At 46.5% G+C, this 18,613-nt stretch overlaps 1 protein-coding gene across 3 annotated transcripts in view; it reads right to left on the bottom strand.

Annotated features, from left to right (window-relative positions):
- Positions 1–18,613, bottom strand: part of RNF130 (ring finger protein 130) — a 211,872-nt gene that overhangs the window by 33,441 nt on the left and 159,818 nt on the right. For all 3 annotated transcript variants that reach the window (XM_075856194.1, XM_075856193.1, XM_075856195.1), the window contains exon 6: positions 11,304–11,400. In XM_075856194.1, the coding sequence (XP_075712309.1) occupies positions 11,304–11,400 (97 nt within the window). The remainder of the gene's footprint in view (positions 1–11,303; positions 11,401–18,613) is intronic.

The following is an 18,613-nucleotide window of genomic DNA, read 5'->3' as shown; positions in this document are numbered from 1 at the left end:
CTAATGTGGCAGAGGGGCCTTTGGGCTCCCCTCAGACACCAGGGTGTGACTGCACCCTCTATAGCTATGCCCTTGTTTTGAGCCATGGACATGCCCATGAGAACAAACGCGGCCTCCTCCTAGTTATGACATAGCATGCGTTCACAACTTATATCTGGTCACTGCACATGTAGGGGAAATGCTATATTACAAGCAACCAATAAATCAGCGAATTGATCGACTTCAGAAACTCATTAAACATTTTTGGGTCAGTGGAACAGTTTTCAAAAGGTGTGAAACAAGTGGATTGGCATCATAGACGTGAGTATTATCACATCAGTCTCTAAATTGCTGTTACCATATAAATTATCTGCAGTATTAGGTCCAGTTTACACAGAGGTTTTTTTGGAGTTGATTTTGATGCGGAAACCGCATTGGAAACAGCACAAAAATAAACGCCTCAAATTTCCTCCCTATTGATTTCAACGGGAGGCAGAGGTTTTTTTTTTTCCACAGGCCGAAAAAAAAAAGCAGCATGCCCTTTCTTGAAGAGGTTTCTTCCTTCAAACCTCAATTGACATCAATGGAAGGCAGAAAGAAACCGCAACGCTAGTTTTTGCAATGGATTAATTAAAAAAAGCGCCTAATAAAAATCGTTACCACTGGCATTCCAAAATCTGCCTCAAAAATCCGGAAGGAATATTGAGAAAATGTTTTCTGCCTGACAAAAGTGTGAAAGTACCCTTAAAGGGGGTTTTCCCACAGGACATGTCCATATCCACAGGACATGGACATGTCAGATAGATGCGGGTCCCACCTCCCGGACCTATCTCTAGAACGGGGCCCCCTAAGCCACGTTCTGCCTTTCTTGGCCCCCTCTCTGTGCTCCGGCTGACTCGTGTGATTTCTGACCATGAAGAAGAAAACAGTGTAGCTCACTGAGCTATGCTGTTTCCGTAAGTCCCATAGAAATGAATGGTAGTTACGGAAACAGCGTAGCTCGCATGCTATGCTGCTTCCGTAACTGCCGTTCACTACTATGGGAGTTACGGAAACAGCGCAGCTCAGCAGAAAAAGGTAGAACGGGGTTTACGGGTCCCCGTTCTAGAGAGAGGTGCGGGTCCCAGAGGTGGGACTCGCATCTATCTGATATTTATGAAATATTCTGTGGATATGTAAGAAATATCCCTGTTGGGAAAACCCCTTTAAGGTTACGTCTATGGCTTGAAAACATATTGAGGGCCAATTGTGAAAAAAAAACTGCAAAACAGTATCCACATGTGGAGATAAGTTGGAGTCTATGCATTTGCTTTAGATACATGGAATAATTGTGAACAGCAGATGCAGTTACCATCATAGCGCACAAGGCAGCATGTAATAAAGGCCTGGAAAACCTAAACATCAGCTTCTGTTTTTTTACATAGCTGTAGAAAGCTATTCAGCGCAGTACATAGCCCCTGCCAGTCTCTGGAGAAGAAATCTGCCTGAGGCAAACACTGTAAAGCAATATGCCCAAGGTCACCCTGAAAGAGGACGGCAGAATTCATATTGAGGAGCAATGATTGAAATCAACTCCGACTGGTAGAGTCACGTATGTGCTGCTGATCCTTTATTACCACTGTATTGAAAGTGATATGGGAACGCGGTTTACATACCGGTCTACCCAAGACCCTATGCCATTCAGGATTTTAGAAAAGTCTGGTAACAACCCATGTGGGAGCGATAATGTCGGACATATTTATTGACACCCAGCTTTCTAAGGCTTCGTTCACATCTGCATCAGGACTCCTTCGGAGCTTTCCGTCAGGGGAACCCATGAACGGAATAAAAACTGAAATATACTGAAACCATAGGTTTCCGTTTGCATCACCATTGATTGATGACGGATCCGGTGCAAATGGTTTCCGTTTGCCACCGTTGTGTAAGGGTTCCGTCGTTTTGACAATCAATACCGTAGTCGACTGCGCTATTCATTCCGTCAAAACGACGAGACACTTACACAATAATTGTTTAACAACATGACAGAGGAGGGCAACTCAAGGACATGCATTTGATTTCGTTAATTTTAGGGGGAAATGCGTTATCACCTGATCAGTCCTCCTTAAACATCTCTAAAGAACTTAAATGGGTTGTACATTTTTTAGCAAAGTTATTTTTTGTATGATTAAAAGTTATACAATTTTCCAATATACTTTCTGTAGCAATTCCTCCTGGTTTTCAAGATCTCTGCTTGTTGTCATTTTCTAGTAACATTTATTGTCTACTTCCAGAGGATAGCAATCTGTCCATGGTGATGTGATGGACACATATGTATGTGCTGGGATTGTTGGAAGACACAGCTCTGATACACATACTGTAACGAGCCGTAAACCTGTGTATCCATCACATGACAATGGACAAAATTTATCCACTAGAAGTAAACAATGAATGTTCCTACTGAATAAAAACAAGCAGCGATCTTGAAAACCGTGAGAAATTATTACAAAAACCATATTGGAAAATTTTATTTTACAAACATTTTTTATTTTTGTACTCGTAAAATCCCTTTCTCCTTGAATTCATTGGAGGGCATAGCACCATGGGTATATGCCCTGCCGATAAAAGGCTGACACTAGGAAAAACTAAAAAGTGTTGGCTTCGCCCAATGGGATGCACCCTCTCCTGTTACACCAAGCTACTCAGTTTTTACCAAGAGCAGTAGGAGAGTATAAAACAAAAAAAATATCAAAACACCAACATGTCTTGGACTGTTGAAAGCCCAGAACCAAGAACAATGCACAAATAAAAAACGGGGTGGGACCGGTGTCCCCCAATGAATTCAACGAGAAAGGGATTTTACGATGAGTACAAAAATCGAGTTATCCCGTTAAATCGTTGGACGTCCCAGAGCAGTCCCTGAGAGTTACATAGTTAGAACGGTTGAAAAAAAGACACATGTTCATCAAGTTCAACCAAGGGATGGGAAAGGGGAAGAGATGAAAAAAACAAAAATTCTACACATTCATATAGGAGCTGATATTTTTTCGTTCTAGGAAATTATCTAAGCCATTTTTAAACCCATCTACTGTCCCTGCTGGGACCAGCTCCTGCGGTGACTATTCCATAGATTCACAGTTCTCACAGTAAAGAAGGCTTGTCGCCTCTACAGGTTGAACCTTTTTTTCTCCAGACGGAGGGAGTGCCCCCTTGTTTTTTGAGGTTTTTTTTACATGGAACAGGATTTGACCATATTTTTTGTATGTGCCATTCATATATTTATATAAGGTAATTATGTCCCCCCTTAGTCGTCCCTTTTCAAGGCTAAATAGGTTTAATTCTTTTCATCTTTCCTCATAACTTAGATTCTCCATGCCCCTTATTAGCTTCGTTGCTCTTCTTTGTATTTTTTCCAACTCCAGGGCCATCCTTTCTATGAACTGGAGCCCAGAACTGAACTGTATATTCTAGATGATGCCTCACTAATGCTTTGTAAATTGGTAATATTAAATCCCTGTCCCCAGAGTCCATGCCTCTTTTAATACACGACAATATCCTGCTGGCCTTTGAAGCAGCTGATTGACATTACATGCTGTTATTTAGTTTATGATTTACAAGTACACCCAGATCCTTCTCAACAAGTGACTCCCCCAGTGTAGCTTCCCCTAGGACATATGTTGCGTGCAGGTTGTTGGTACCAAGATGCATAACTTTACATTTATCTACATTAAACTTCATTTGCCAAGTGGACGCCCAAACACTCCAAATCAGCTTGCAATTCACGAACATCTTCCATAGTCTGAACTATATTACATAGCTTGGGGTCATCTGCAAAAATAGAAATAGTTATATTAATCCCATCCTCCGTATCATTAACAAATACGTTAAATAATAGTGGCCCCAGCACAGAACCCTGGGGTACACCACTTATAACCGGGGACCATTCAGAGTAGGAATCATTTACCACAACTCTCTGGATACGGTCCTTGAGCCAATCCTCAATCCAACTACAAACTATACTATCTAAACCCAGAGTCCTTAATTTACCCAATAGACATCTATGAGGGACAGTGTCAAATGCCTTTGCAAAGTCCAAAAACACTATATCCACAGCGGCCCCTCTGTCTAGGCTTCTGCTCGCCTCTTCATAAAAACAAATCAGGTTGGTCTGACAACTTCTGTCCTTTGTAAAACCGTGCCGGCTGTCACTTATAATACTATTTTTTGTCACATAATCCTGTATATAGTCCCTCAATAGCCCCTCAAATATTTTTTCCACAATCGATGTTAAGCTTACTTGTCTATAATTACCCGGGGAAGACCTAGAGCCCTTTTTGAAAGTAGGCATCACATTTGCCCTGTGTCAGTCCCTTGGCACTATACCAGTCACTAAAGAATCTCTGAATATTATAAGGAGGGGGACAGAAATAACTGAACTAAGTTCTTTAAGAACTCTAGGGTGTAACCCATCTGGTCCCAAAGCCTTGTGCACATTTATTTTATTTAACTTCGCCTGGACCATATCTGCATTTAGCCAATTAACTATATTAATGGATGTATTAACAACACTGGCAGCGGCTACATCAGCTGCTCTTTCTTCTGTTGTATATACAGAGCTAAAAAAAACATTTAGTAACTCTGCCTTCTCTTTATCCCCAGTGACCAACTCCCCATTAGCACTATTTAGGGGTCCTACACGTTCAGACCTTGGATTTTTTTTTCATATATATATACACTTGAAGAATTTTTGGAGATTTGTTTTGCTATCCTTGCCCACCTGCCTTATATTTTGTATTTTTGCTGATTTTATTACTTCTTTGCTACTTTTTTTGCAGATTTTATTAAGTGGGCAGTGGGTGGGCAGAAAAAAACACAGCCATGTGAACAGACTAACTCACAGTTGCCTTACAAACCTGAGAGGCAGAAGCCTGATGCCGGACCGCCCTGGACGCACCAAACACCCACGTAAAGTGGGGAGTGTTCCAGGAGGGAGGATCCCTTCACTTAGCAGAATAGGCCTCCTTGAAAACCAGCAAAATCCACCTGGAAATGGTGGCATTAGAGTCCGGCCTGACCTTGCGTGGGCGCTCCTGAACCACAAAAAGAGAGTCCAAAATACTTCCTAACCGAAAGATAGATCCAGAGTGCTCGGACTTCGTCGAGCTGCTGCAGAGAACACTCCCTCTGATGAGAGGGGTTAGGACAGAACGAAGGCAGAACAACGTCCTCATTAAAGGTGGAAAGAAGACACTACCTTGGGAAGGAAGCATGGAACTGGGCAAATTATCAGCTTGTCCTTATGGAAGACTATGGGGGAGGTCTGCAAGTTAATGTGGCCAATTCAGACAGCCTGCGTATCGAAGCAAAGGCAAATTACCAGGACAAGACATGGGACGAGACCTCCCGCACAGGTTCAAACGGTGATGACTGAAGAACATAAAGGACCAAGTTGAGCCACAGGGGGGTCCACTAGTGGAAAGGCAGAACACTTAGAGATGCATTCGTCCATAAAGGGGAACATGACATCCATCCTTTTAGTTGTGGGCAAAGGGTGGTCCAGGTGTTTCCACGCCCTTCTACCTTATGGTCAGGGAAAATTAGAGGGGGACACCTGTGTCGCTGAAATGAGATGTCCTCTTGAGATGAGCCAGGAGCGTCCTCAGGAATTTGCAGGATATCAACCCGGATAATATCTCGTATGGTGAGAGATGTAGACGTGCCTTGCTCCGACTCCGAGTCGGAGTCAGAGCAGTCCCCAGTAAAAGCAGTCTCGGCAATGTCACGAGCAGGGGTAGAAGCAGGTCCACCTGCGGTGGCCGTATCCATCGAGGAAATTGAGGAAGAGGACTATCTCCTATGAGACATCCTGGCCTGTTTGCTGGGCATGCCTGCAGAGCTAGAGCAGGAGCGCTCACGGCAGGAGGGTCTGGCTAACTGGGAAGCAATCTGCTCAGGCAGCCGGTTTAAGGCTTCCACCATACCCGGTGAGAGGCGGGCGAGTTTATGTACTGCCTGGGTGAGGGAAGACGCCCATTTCGGGGGGACAGACTCACTAGCAGCGGCAGCTGGTTTGTCCAGTGAGGGTCTGGGGAGCAGGCAATGAGCGCAGATAGGGTCACACTGGCCATATGGGAACTTTGAATTGAATCGGGTGCAAGCAAAGTGCGTGAGAATCCGGGGTGGGGGGGGCAGGGTCTTTTTTTGGCTTTTCCCCTTGTAAACATGAGGTACACAAAGTACATTAGAAAGCTGCTGAACTTTTCATTATGATTTATATACATAAAACAAAAAAATAACACAAAAACATTTTCACTTTATATTATTAGGCACCAATAGAAGTAGTTGGAGCCATGCTGTACCTCCATATGCTTCAGATTTCATATAGAGGTATACAGAGGTTTTCTTCTGATGAATTCATGGCATGGTCCCTTTGATGCTGCGTTACTGTGATATTCTCCTCTGGAGGCGTTGCTTCTAAGGGAAAATACCTCCGTAACAAACACAGTGTCACACGAAGGCCCCATACAGTGACACACAGTAGTACGCAGCGGGCGAGGCCTAAATGTCACTTTCCGATTCTTTAAGTCTATCTTAATATACCACCCACAATGCACTCTAGCATCTGCCAGGAGAGATCCATTATCATGACTGATCTGGCAATGAGTGTGGCTTTCAATGAGTAAAGTCTGGGCTTATGACAATTTACTGCCATTATAATACATCCCGCTCTTGTATACATATCATTCAACATGAACCTATTGCCACCGCTCTCCAGGATGCGGTTATAAGGCCGCTAGCTTGGAGTAAAGTCTTATTCTTCTACGCACACAGAAATCCTTCAGGGTATATGTAGATGACTGTTAATCTTTTCAGGAAACAACTTGTCCTCTCGCCTCTTATGAAGAAGTGCTGCATAATTTTGCTCTTAAGAACTATGTCTCAACAGGTCTCAGGTGTACTTCAAGACGCTGAAGGGCCTTAGCGGCTTGATCTGTGCCAATGTCGGATTTCGCCAGGCCTCTGTTAGTCCAGCTCTAACCTGTTTACCTTCTCTCATGCTTCATTAGTCAGACCAACATTCACCGCTTGGATAATGGGCCCGTGATATTTCGGAAGAAATGTGCAAGGTCAAAAGTGCTTTGTATTATGCAGAGCTCTACAGTGGAAATTTAGCTACGCCAAAAAACAGACATATACACACACACACACATCATATATATATATATATATATATATATATATATATATATATATATATATATATATATATATAACTTATATGTGCAGCAAGTGGTGGTGCAGATGAACAATTCTTTAGCGAACTCCTTGAAGACTGTCAACCGTAAGGGCAGTGCGTTCAATGTACATATCAATCCCCTTGAAGGAAAGCTGTCGTATATTTTTACCTCCCCTTAAGTGGTCCCCCCGTGCTCTAGGTCATGTAAAGACCCTTCTAAATGTTTGCCGGTTTGTCTCCAGTAGTGCAGCATACCTTATAAAAAGAAGTGTTAATATGTCCCGCATCATACATATATAAAAGATGCCTAAAGTGTCCGATGGGCATTAACTCTCAGACGTGTCCAGTGTTTTCATTTCTAACCCAACCCATCTTTCGCAGATTGAAGTGGATGACGCCCCCTGCAGTGAATCCGTGCATGAGCATTGGGGACTCCCTGTTATGGGGGGAGACCCTAATTCCATTCTGTGCAAGTCCCAATTTGGAGAAAACTGTGGACGACGCAGGATATTAGCTTAGGGATAGAAATGCCCAGTGGACACTTCAGGCCTCATTTACATAAGACAAAATACATATTTAGGCCTCATGCACACGACCGTAGCCGTGTGCACGGCCGTGATTTTCGGGTCGGCCGGCTGCGGGCTGTCAGCCGCAGGCCGCCCGCAAATCGTGGGACATGCACATGGCCGCGGCCATTGTTTTCAATGAGCCCGGACCGCAGAACCGGGCCGTAATAAGACATGCCCGTTCTTTCTGCGGTCCGGGCTCCCGTGCCTAAGGCCTCATGCACACGACCGTGTTTTTGCGGCCGCAATTCCCCCGAAAATCCACGGGAGAATTGCGGCCCCATTCTTTTCTATGGGGCCGTGCACACGACCGTAGTTTTTGCGGTCCGTGCACGGCCCGGGAACCCGGACCGCAGAAAGAACGGGCATGTCTTATTACGGCCCGGTTCTGCGGTCCGGGCTCATTGAAAACAATAGCCGCGGCCATGTGCATGTCCCACGATTTGCGGGCGGCCTGCGGCTGACAGTCCGCAGCCGGCCGACCCGAAAATCACGGCCGTGCACGCGGCTACGGTCGTGTGCATGAGGCCTAACACTTCTTTTTGTGAGCTATGCTGCATTACTGGGGCAAACCGGCATACATTTAGAAAGGTCTGTACATGACCTAGAGTGTTGTGGGACCACTTTACGGGGGTAAAAACTGATGACAGGTTCCCTTTAACAAATATGATACCCATACAGTAGTAAAAAAAAAAAAAAAAAAGTGTCAACAAAAGAAACCTCGTTCACCCGAGTATACATTTGGCACTATGCATTTGGGTAGGGAGAGCTCTCACGTGATCCTCCAAACCCAGATCCATCCATACACAGACTAAAAGGATAACACCAGAGAATGTAGGGATTCCTGGTTATTCTGTGGGATCCACATGTGATTATAGTCATCCCACTGTGGATAGCAAATCTGATAGTCTGAACTCTGCTTTATAATCCTATATGTTTCACGCATCTAAGAATCCATTCACACCATTCAAGCCATCTAAATACTGGTCAAACACTTTAACGCTAGCGTCGTCACCGCTGCAATGGTCACATGTCCATTTTTAATACTTCACCGTGATGTGATGGTAACAAGACGCGGTAAGGGACTCCATATGATTAGTATATTACAGTTTTTATCTATTAACACTATGGAGCCTTTGGACTCTATTGCAAGGGGTCAGTAAACTCTTTTAAAATGTGATCACATACTACACGGTTATTTAGAGTATGCAAAATACCAAGACCCCCTTATTACTGCAGCAGTGGTCAGCGAGGTCATGGCCTGAAGAAATATCCCATACTCAGAAGAACAAACTACTGGAGAAGTCACAAGTGTCTCCACAGGAAGACAAATCATTGCAGCGTTCATTGACTCGGCAGGAAACTGCCCGCACCACTTGCCACCTACTGGCAGCGGTTTGTGACGATCATTTTCAGGAAGTTTCCTCCTCCTGTGATGGACGATTGTTATTAGTCAGCAGCTGCAATATATGAACAGTAAGAAAAAAGGCCCAGAAAAATACTTCAGTCTCAAAAGTAAATGGTGACTGTGCTTGTAATATAGACTGGGAAACCTCACACTACAACTTTCCCAAGACTGAACGGTCTCCGACTGCAGAGATCTAATAACCGGTCACTATGACAGACCAAAAAAAAAACCTTTGTATTTTCCGCTCATAAAACGTCTTCACTTTTTGCATCGAGCGGACTGCATAACGCCTTTTTTTTTTTTTGCATAATATGTTTTTTCTATTCATACAACGATTCCTCCATATTTACTTTTTTAACCCTGTTCATCGCTGACCTAAACAAAGCGTATATATTTAAAGTATAGGTTGTTAGGCTCTTGGGGATACCAAATATGTGGCGGTAATTTTATATATATTTTATTAAATAGAATAGGTTTTATTTAAAAAATATATAGTTTTGTGTGTATTGTTTTCTGTATTTATTTATTTTACAAAACGTTGTATTTATTATTTTTTTTCAATTAACAATAGGGTCGAATATTTCTGCATGCCAGCATATGGTGCCTATTCACGGAAATATGCCCAGACTCCTGTTAGGTCATACTCCAAGTGACAACCCTGTGTTCTCTTCATACTGCGACCAATGTTACAAAGGGGCTCCCATCTCTGTATGATTTTTGAGCACTGCAGTTCTTTTCTACATCTATGGGGCTGAAGGAAACAGCAGAGCGCTGTATTAGGCTGTATACATCGGCCCTATAGACAGTGAATGGAGCGGCGGTCATCAATTTATCCTGCCGAGCCATTCAAATTCCTCCTCACTGTGATCGTGCGGTGAAGAGAAACCCGGGGACTCTGGACCCCCGTTCTAGTGATCGTGGGGGTCCCATTAGTGGGGCCCCAAGCAAACATACATTTAGGAGCACCACATCCCTGCCGCTGATTTCGCGTGTGCACTGGCAGTGGTTGCGAGATCACCATGACAAAAATGTACATCGTAGTGCAGTAACTGACAGTCGTTCATGACCAACATTTTCATCATGGGGCGGGAAGGGGTTAAATTGAAAGGTCAATGTGATGTCATAACGATTATACTAGTGATTGTAATTGCATCTTCTAACCTGCCAGGATGACCCGTCAAGGGGGTTCATCGGTGGATGTTTTACGACAGCCTGTATTATGAAGTGTACAGCCGTATTCCGCTAAAGGCAACTGCTGTGATTTAAAGCACTGCTTGTGTATTATGAGAACACTTCTACAGCTGCAGGGAACAATTCTGATAGAAACAATATATCTGGAAACCAATGTAGTCTTTTAATGCAGCTCCAAGGTGTATCTTCACTTTAAAGGTGGACATTTGGGTAAACCTATACTATACACTGCCAACTGTTTCTTTACTTCAGTATTTTATATTAGCAATGGAGATGTTAAACTGGTTATATGTTTAGGATAACTGTTGGTCAAGAGCTCTCGTTCAGCTGTCAGTTACTTTCACCATTTGGAACATTATTTTAACAGAGCAGGGGAAGATATAAGGATGCCAGACACATCTGGCGCCACTTATCTGCAGGGAAAAAAACCAAAAACATATTGGACAAGAAAATTTAGTCATTCAATTATATGGAATTCAGGAAAAAGTCATGGCTTACACACAGTATTCATATACTATAGCGAACCATTGTCAGTTATTTAATTGTACCAATAAATGTCTAACAGCTTGTCAGTCTGTTGCAGATGCTAAGAATTGTAATGAAAAGTATCAGTCAGCTGCAATAAAGCAGTCACAATAAAAGTTATGTTTCTAATTAAATGTAAACAAATTTACACAAACAAATAATACTGAAAAAAAATTGAAAAAATTGATTACACGCCCTGATCCAAACTAACTCTGCCAAAAATAAGAGCCTGGATTAGTTATTGCTCCGAATATCTGGACTGTCCAGCCATAATTAGGACAGTTTCCCCATAATCCTTGAGATCAAGAAAAATGAAGCTATATCAGTATCTCAAATCTTAGCTGAAACTGGTGTACGAAACGGTGTCAGAAAATCATCTGAATGATTCATGTAGAAGTGTTTGTAATATCACATTACTTACCACAATTCCCAAGGCCTTCAGAATGTTTAACTTGCACATAGGACAGGTGCAGTGCTCGCTGAGCCACGGATCCACACACACCTTGTGGAATACATGCCTTAAAAAAACAGAACAAATCCATTAATGAAATTTGCTTTATAGACCACTGACAAAGCAATCTACCTTCTCAACCGGACTACATGGGATCAAACTCTTCTTAACCTGCTACATGTAACTAAAAAAATAAATAAAAATGGAACCAAAGTGGCGCTGCCAGTGAAGGCAAATAGACTAAGCATAGTTCATAATTTAATGTAGGTATGCAGGGTCGACAAGCTACGCGTTTCAACGCCGGATCTGCGTCGAAACGCGTGGCTTGTCGACCCTGCATACCCACATTAAATTATGAACTTTGCTTAGTCTATTTGCCTTCACTAGCAGTGCCACTTTGGTTCCATTTTTTTTTTGAGTTACATATTTACTTGACAACAAACGTAGTTTTGTTGTGTTTTGGGGACCCGGCAGCAGCTTGTTTTCGTCTCTACATTTCTCCCTATTGTGATACCTGCCAGTATCTACAATCCAAGGTGAGCACTTTCTATTAATTTAGGTGCTCTATTTTAATTTCTCGATTACCTGCACTTTATGGCGCTGTGTCTCCTTTTCTCTCTCTTCGTTAACCTGCTACCTGTCAATGTGAGGAACTCATGGGGTCTCAGGGAGGTTAATAGCATAATACTAACGCCACACAGAAGCAGCCAGGAAGACCAGAGGGGATCGCTACATCATCTGACCACAGGTCAATAGAATTTTGGGAGGTAGGAGATAGGCTCATCTCCAGGCATAAATTAACCCCCCCCCCCCCCTTTAACTTTTGAGCCCAGGTCAGACATAACATGTCGATACATCAATTAACACAGTTAACAACTATAAAACACTGATACAATAGTCATCTCAATAATTGCAAAATTGTCATACCTGTTCATAGGATTGCACCTAGAGGGCAGTATTATAGTAGTAGTTTATTAGACTATTGAGTAAATACGATAACAACAAAAAAAAGGGGAAAAACTAAAATTCTGATTTAGAGGTTGTCATTGCCCTTAACCCAACCACAAAGACAGTTTAACCCTTTCATGACCCCTTCATTGATGTCCCTGTGTCCAGGTCAAATTTTACATTTCTGATATGCACTTCTTTAAAAGATAATATTTTTGGAACCGCTTTGAATATCACAACTATTTTTACTTTGTTTCTTACAAGACTTATGAGGCTTTCATTTTCTAGATTAGTTTAATGAATTCCATTTTTTAATTTTTAGTATGAGCAGACAAATCACAAAAAAAGGTGAAAAACTTTTTTTATATATATATTTATCCATATTATATATATATATATATATATATATATATACACACATACATACATATACACTGTCACCGTGGATCGCTGAAAGCGGATAAGTAGGCTATAAGTCTATATTCACACGACGTGAAAATAAAGGCAGTTGACAATGGATCAACTATCAGTTTTTGCATCAATTTGTCTCAAAGTTGAATCCATTTCCCGACAGTCTGACCGTTTTTCACCGACATTTGCCACAGTGCTTATGTAGATATTGACGCAATACCACTGTAGATAGTGCCACATTTCCCACTGTAGATAGTGCCAGTGCCCACTGTAAATAGTTCCCACATAGTGCCACAGTGCCCACTGTAGCTAGTGTCACACACAGTGCTCATGTAGATAGCGCCAGTGTCCCCTGTAGGTAGTGCCCATATAATGCCAAAGTGCCCATGTAAAATGTGCCACTACCCCTGTATATAGCAGCCCCTGTAGACAGCACCATCTCCCCAGCAGATAGCGACACCCCCTGTAGATAGCGCCACCCCCCTGTAGCTAGCAACATCCCCTCTGTAGATAGCGACACCCCCTGTAGATAGCACCACTCCCCCTGTATGTATCAGCACCCTCGTAATTGGCACCCCCTTCAGGTAAATAGTACCACTGTAGGAGCGGAATCCATCTGGCCGGGGATTCCACTCCGAAAGGGAGCCACTGATGTCTCTGTCCATATATGGGCAAACTCTAAAAGCAGACTTTTCAGTTTTATATAATGGAGCTGAAGTAGTCAGCTCCAATTGTGTTTTATTGGCCTGAGGAAGAGGTTGGTTCGACCTCGAAATGCGTAGCCTATTGCCTGATCATTAATGAACACACGCTTCTGTAAATACCCTTCTTTCCTTGATTCTTCATATATGGATAGTGACACCAGAGGCTTCTCCAGTAGCGGAATCCCCGGTTAGAGTGTCGGCCAGGGATTCCGCTCCTATAGAGAGCCCCTGACAGTCGACAGTGACGTCAGGGGCTCTCTCTAGAAGCGGAATCCCCGGCACAGAGCGATCTGACACCAGGGATTCTGTTTCTAGTGGGAGTTTAGGTAGCGCTATCTACAGGGGGGGCGGGTTGCTATCTACAGGAAGGGACACTATTTACAGCGGGGATGGAGAGACGTCGGGGGCTCCCACTAGGTGGGGACTCCCTGGCCAGTGAGCTGGGGTTTTGTGTGGCGCTATATACAGTGGGGGGTGTAGTCCGGGGCTCTTAAAGCCCCGGCAGACATGAGAGTGCAGCACTGCTCACACTGAAGCAGCACTGCACTCAATAAACCCCTTCAAGGCTGTCAACATTTATACACGTGGCAACTGCACGGGGCATCGGCAGTTGGAACGTATATAGCCGTATGGCAGTCGTGAAGGGGTTAAAGACGAAGGCAAAAACAAATAAGTAGTGAAAAATAATTCTAAATCTGTGATTCCTCCCGCGGAGCAATGGGAATAAAGCATGAAATGTTTAAAATGGTATTTTTAACATTTTCTAAGTATTTATCTTGGGAATTTTTTCACTGTTATCATTAACGTTTAAGGGGTAGCCCACTTTGGACAATGTCTTTCTCTTAAAAGTGTCCCACAGATGTAGGCTGATCGCAGGGTGATGCACTGACCTCCATCTGTAATCTGTGGCGTACCTTGGGAGCAAGTGATCCATTACCCTGCAGCACTACCACAGGGGAAAGAAAGTACAGACGAGGCTGGACGCAGCCTGCAGGGCTTAGGAGGGAAGCCTCCATGACAGCCCTAGGAGGGAAAGGGTTAACTTTGTAGGGAAAGTTAGAGGTGGAGGAGGGACAGGGAGGAGTTAGGGGGCCGTTACGGAGCTTCCCGCTGTTTTTCGGCAGTGAGCCGGAAGCAGCGGGAGAAGTAACCACTCACCCAGTAAGCTCCCGTTGCCCCGCTCTGTTCCGTCATGTCTGAGGCTGATATGCTTGCGCGGCTGCGTGCCGCTGCTGTGCACCACGGTCCCGGTTGGTTGGAGGAGACCGTGGCTGCACTTACGATGATCCCCGACGCCGATTCGCCACGTCAGGCACGGCATATGAGGTCTGTTGAAGTGGGGGACAGGCTCCCCTCCCCCGGCCCCCTTCCTGGCAGTAATATGGCGGCGGGGGGGGAGTTTACAACACCCGCTCCTGCTCAGAGGAGGCAGAGAGCGTCGCCGGGGGTGACGGGGACTCAGGCCGGGTCTGCCCGTCGCTCCCGGCGGTCCCGACCTCCAGAACGCCTCAGCCCTGAGGTGGTCCCGCGGACACGGCGTCGCAGGGGGAGCCCTAATATGGACGCTGCAGGCCAGGCAGCTGGGGGGACCGCCCCTTCCCAGGCCCTGCGTCCTGGCAGGAATCCCAGGCCGCGACGGGGTCCGGCGGTTCTCAGGGAGTCGCAGGCCGGGCTCCCTGTCACCCCCCCCCCATCAGATGCAAGATCGGGAAGACTAGCTACGGCCGCCCCGCCTGGTGATGCTCCGGCCAGGGGGCAGGCTTCATCAGGATCGTCGAGACGGACGCCTAGACCTGCAGCGACGTCGAGGCAACAGGTCCGGTCGGAAGTTTGGATCCCAGCGGTCGGGCGGCAGGTTGCCGGCCCATCTGCCAGCGCGTCATCATCCCCGGTTCGGAGATGTCGGTGGGATGGCCAGTCGTCGGCGAGAGAGGAGCTGGAAGACGGTGAACTGGACGTGTATCGGCGAGGGCAGGATGGTCCGGCTGACGGGAACACAGCACCTGTGCAGCCCGGTGAGTGCATAACTCCATCTTTGTCGTATCCAGCGATTTTTATGTCGGGTGTCGGCAGGGGGGCTGCTAGCGTCGGATCGGTGGCCGGTAGTGGCGTGGGCGGGCGCGACGGCGCGGGTCTAGCGGACTTGGTGGGTTGCTTGCGGGAGCTGGTCGGGCGTCTCGATAAGGCGGCGGCGCCAGTAGTTACGGAGGTGTCCCCGGCGGTAGTTTGGGAGGGCCCCAGGGAAGTGGGATTGTTACAGGCGCGCCCCGTAATGGCGGCTACGGAGGCGGTCACGGTGTCGGTACAGACCGAGGCCCAAAAAGACGGCGATCGGGTGCGTATTGATGATCGTGCTCGCGGGGAGGTATATGTTTGCTTTGAAGGTCCGTTGGGGGCGCACTTAAAGCAGGAGGTGCGTGAGCGTATTTGGAAGGACGAATACGTTGAGATTTTTTCTCTTCTGCCGCTTGCTAAATTCAATTTGGATAGGGGCAAGCGGGATGAGAGCAAGAAGGACGAGGAGGAGCGGCGGCGGTATAGGCTTATCCCGCAGACGTTCGTAAATTGGTCGCAGGCGTTCGCCATCTTAGCCAGTGTAATAGGGGAAAAGGCGCCGGAAAATTGTTCGGCGTTGTTTTGTTATTTTGACGCCATTGGGGAGGCTCAACGGGTGTACGGGGGGCAGGCTTGGCTCAGATACGATGAGCAATTCCGTCAGCGTAAAGCGGTTCGGCCGGCGATTCAATGGGACCAGAAGGATATTGCTCTCTGGTTAAGGGTCACGGCTCCGGTTAGGCAGCCCTTTCCCGGGAGCGTTGGCCAAGGGGGCCAGTCCAGTCAGGTCGGACAGGGCGGTGGGGCAAAGTTGGGATTCTGCTGGCAATTCAACGATGGCCAGTGTAAGTTCGGGGCCACGTGCAAGTTCAAGCACGTGTGTTCGGAGTGTAATGGTGCATCCCATGGGGCGGCAAAATGTATGCGGAAAAAGAGGTCAGGGAACCAGTCCTCCTCGGCTGGTCAAGGGGTTGTCACCGGTGAGGGTGGAAAGGATGGCCCCCTATCTAAATGAGTATCCGGATAGGGCTGCGGCGAAGTTGCTTTACGAAGGGTTTAGTGTTGGTTTTATTATTCCTCCGCCTCCTTATGAGGTCCCGGTTACGCGGAGGAACCTTAAATCGGCCTACTTGCATGCTGAGGTCGTGTCGAAAAAGTTGTTTAAAGAAGTTTCGTTAGGCCGTATGGCGGGGCCTTTTATTGATCCGCCAATAAAGGATTTAGTTGTGTCCCCATTGGGTATTGTTCCAAAGCGCGAGCCCCAAAAATTCCGGCTGATTCAGCACTTATCGTTTCCCAAGGGTTCGTCGGTAAATGACGGGATTGATCATGAGTTGTGCTCCGTAGTGTATACCTCATTCGATAAAGCGGTTGGGTTAGTTCGTGCTGCGGGTCCAGGCGCGCTGCTCGCAAAAACCGACATCGAGGCGGCGTTCAGGTTGTTGCCAGTTCATCCAGAAAGCCAACGGCTGTTGGGTTGTTTTTGGAATGGGGCTTTTTACGTGGATCGGTGCCTTCCGATGGGGTGTTCCCTTTCTTGCGCGTACTTCGAGGCTTTTAGTAGCTTCGTGGAGTGGGTGACGAAGGGTGTAGCCGGGGTCGATTCGTTAATACATTACTTAGACGATTTCTTGTGCGTCGGCCCGGGGGGTTTGCCGGTTTGCGGTAATTTGCTTCATGCACTGCAGAAGGTTGCGAGGGATTTTGGGATCCCTTTGGCGCCAGAAAAGACTGAGGGCCCGGTAACGACGATTTGTTTTTTGGGAATTGAGATAGATTCGGTGGCTATGGAGTGTCGTCTTCCGATGGATAAGTTGGGGGCTTTGAGTCAGGAGGTACGTCGGGCTTGCAAGTTAAAGAAAATTACGCTGCGGGAGATTCAGTCGTTGCTGGGGAAGTTGAATTTCGCCTGCCGGATTATGCCAATGGGGAGGGTGTTTGGTAGACGGTTGGCGGCGGCTACGGCGGGAGTGCGTGCGGCACATCACTTTGTACGGCTCAAGGAGGAGCATCGGGCTGATTTGCAGGTATGGGATGACTTCTTGGGCCAGTATAACGGTCGGTCGCTATGGATGGCTCCAGCGCAGGATACGAGTGATTTGAATATTTTTACGGATGCAGCTGGAGCGGGCGGTTTTGGAGCTTATGGGGGGGGTCCGTGGTGCGCGGGTCAATGGCCGGCTAGCTGGGTGTCCAGTGGACTCACGCGGAATCTGGCCCTGCTCGAGCTGTTCCCCATCGTGGTTGCGGCGACCATCTGGGGGGACAGGCTCAGGGATAAGAAGGTTCGTTTTTACTGCGACAACATGGGGGTGGTGCTGGCCATTAACAACATCACGGCGTCCTCTCCTCCGGTAATTCAGTTGTTGCGACATTTAGTGTTGGTGTGCTTGTCATTGAACGCGTGGGTGGTGGCGGTGCACGTGCCGGGGGTACGGAATTGTATCGCTGATGCTCTTTCTCGCTCGCAGTGGGACCGGTTTCGGCAATTGGCACCGGGAGCGGAACGTCTCGGCGTGGTCTGCCCGGAACATCTTTGGGATCTGGTCTCGGTCCCGTAGAACGATTGGTGGAAAGGTCGTTGGCGCGCTCAACGTGGAGTGCTTATTCTGCTTGTTGGAGGCAGTGGGAGGAGTGGGTAAGAGAGTTGGGTGACGTCAACACGGATAGAGACAGGTTGGTGGCACTTTTGTACTGGTTAGGGGACGCCTGGGAGGCGGGGTTTTCATTGGCAAAGGTTAACCGTTTCATGTCGGCGGTGGCGTTTGGTTTCAAGTTACGGGGCTTTAGGGATGTGTCTAAGGAATTCTTAGTGGGGCAGGCTTTGAAGGGTTTGCGCCGAGGTAGGGTCGAGGCGGATCGTAGAAGGCCTGTGTCGTTTTCTCTGTTGAGCTCTTTGGGCGGATCATTAGCATCGGTCTGTCGTTCTTCGGCCGAGATGAGGTTGTTTCGGTTAGCTTTTTCTTTGGCGTTCTTTGGGGCATTTGGAATCGGCGAGTTGGTTTCGCCGAGTACCAAGCAAGCTGGGGGGTTGAGACTGAGAGACGTGAGCATATATACAGATCGGCTGGAGGTATGGTTGCGTCGGTCAAAAACTGACCAATTAGGAAAGGGGAAGCTGATAATGTTGTTCGCTCTCCCGGGTTCGGCTATGTGCCCGGT

This window comes from Rhinoderma darwinii, chromosome 3 (genome assembly GCF_050947455.1).
Source record: "Rhinoderma darwinii isolate aRhiDar2 chromosome 3, aRhiDar2.hap1, whole genome shotgun sequence".
NCBI classification, from domain to species: Eukaryota; Metazoa; Chordata; class Amphibia; order Anura; family Rhinodermatidae; genus Rhinoderma; species Rhinoderma darwinii.
The sequence above is the reverse complement of the archived record's forward strand: the minus strand, read 5'-3'. Positions and strand labels throughout refer to the sequence as shown.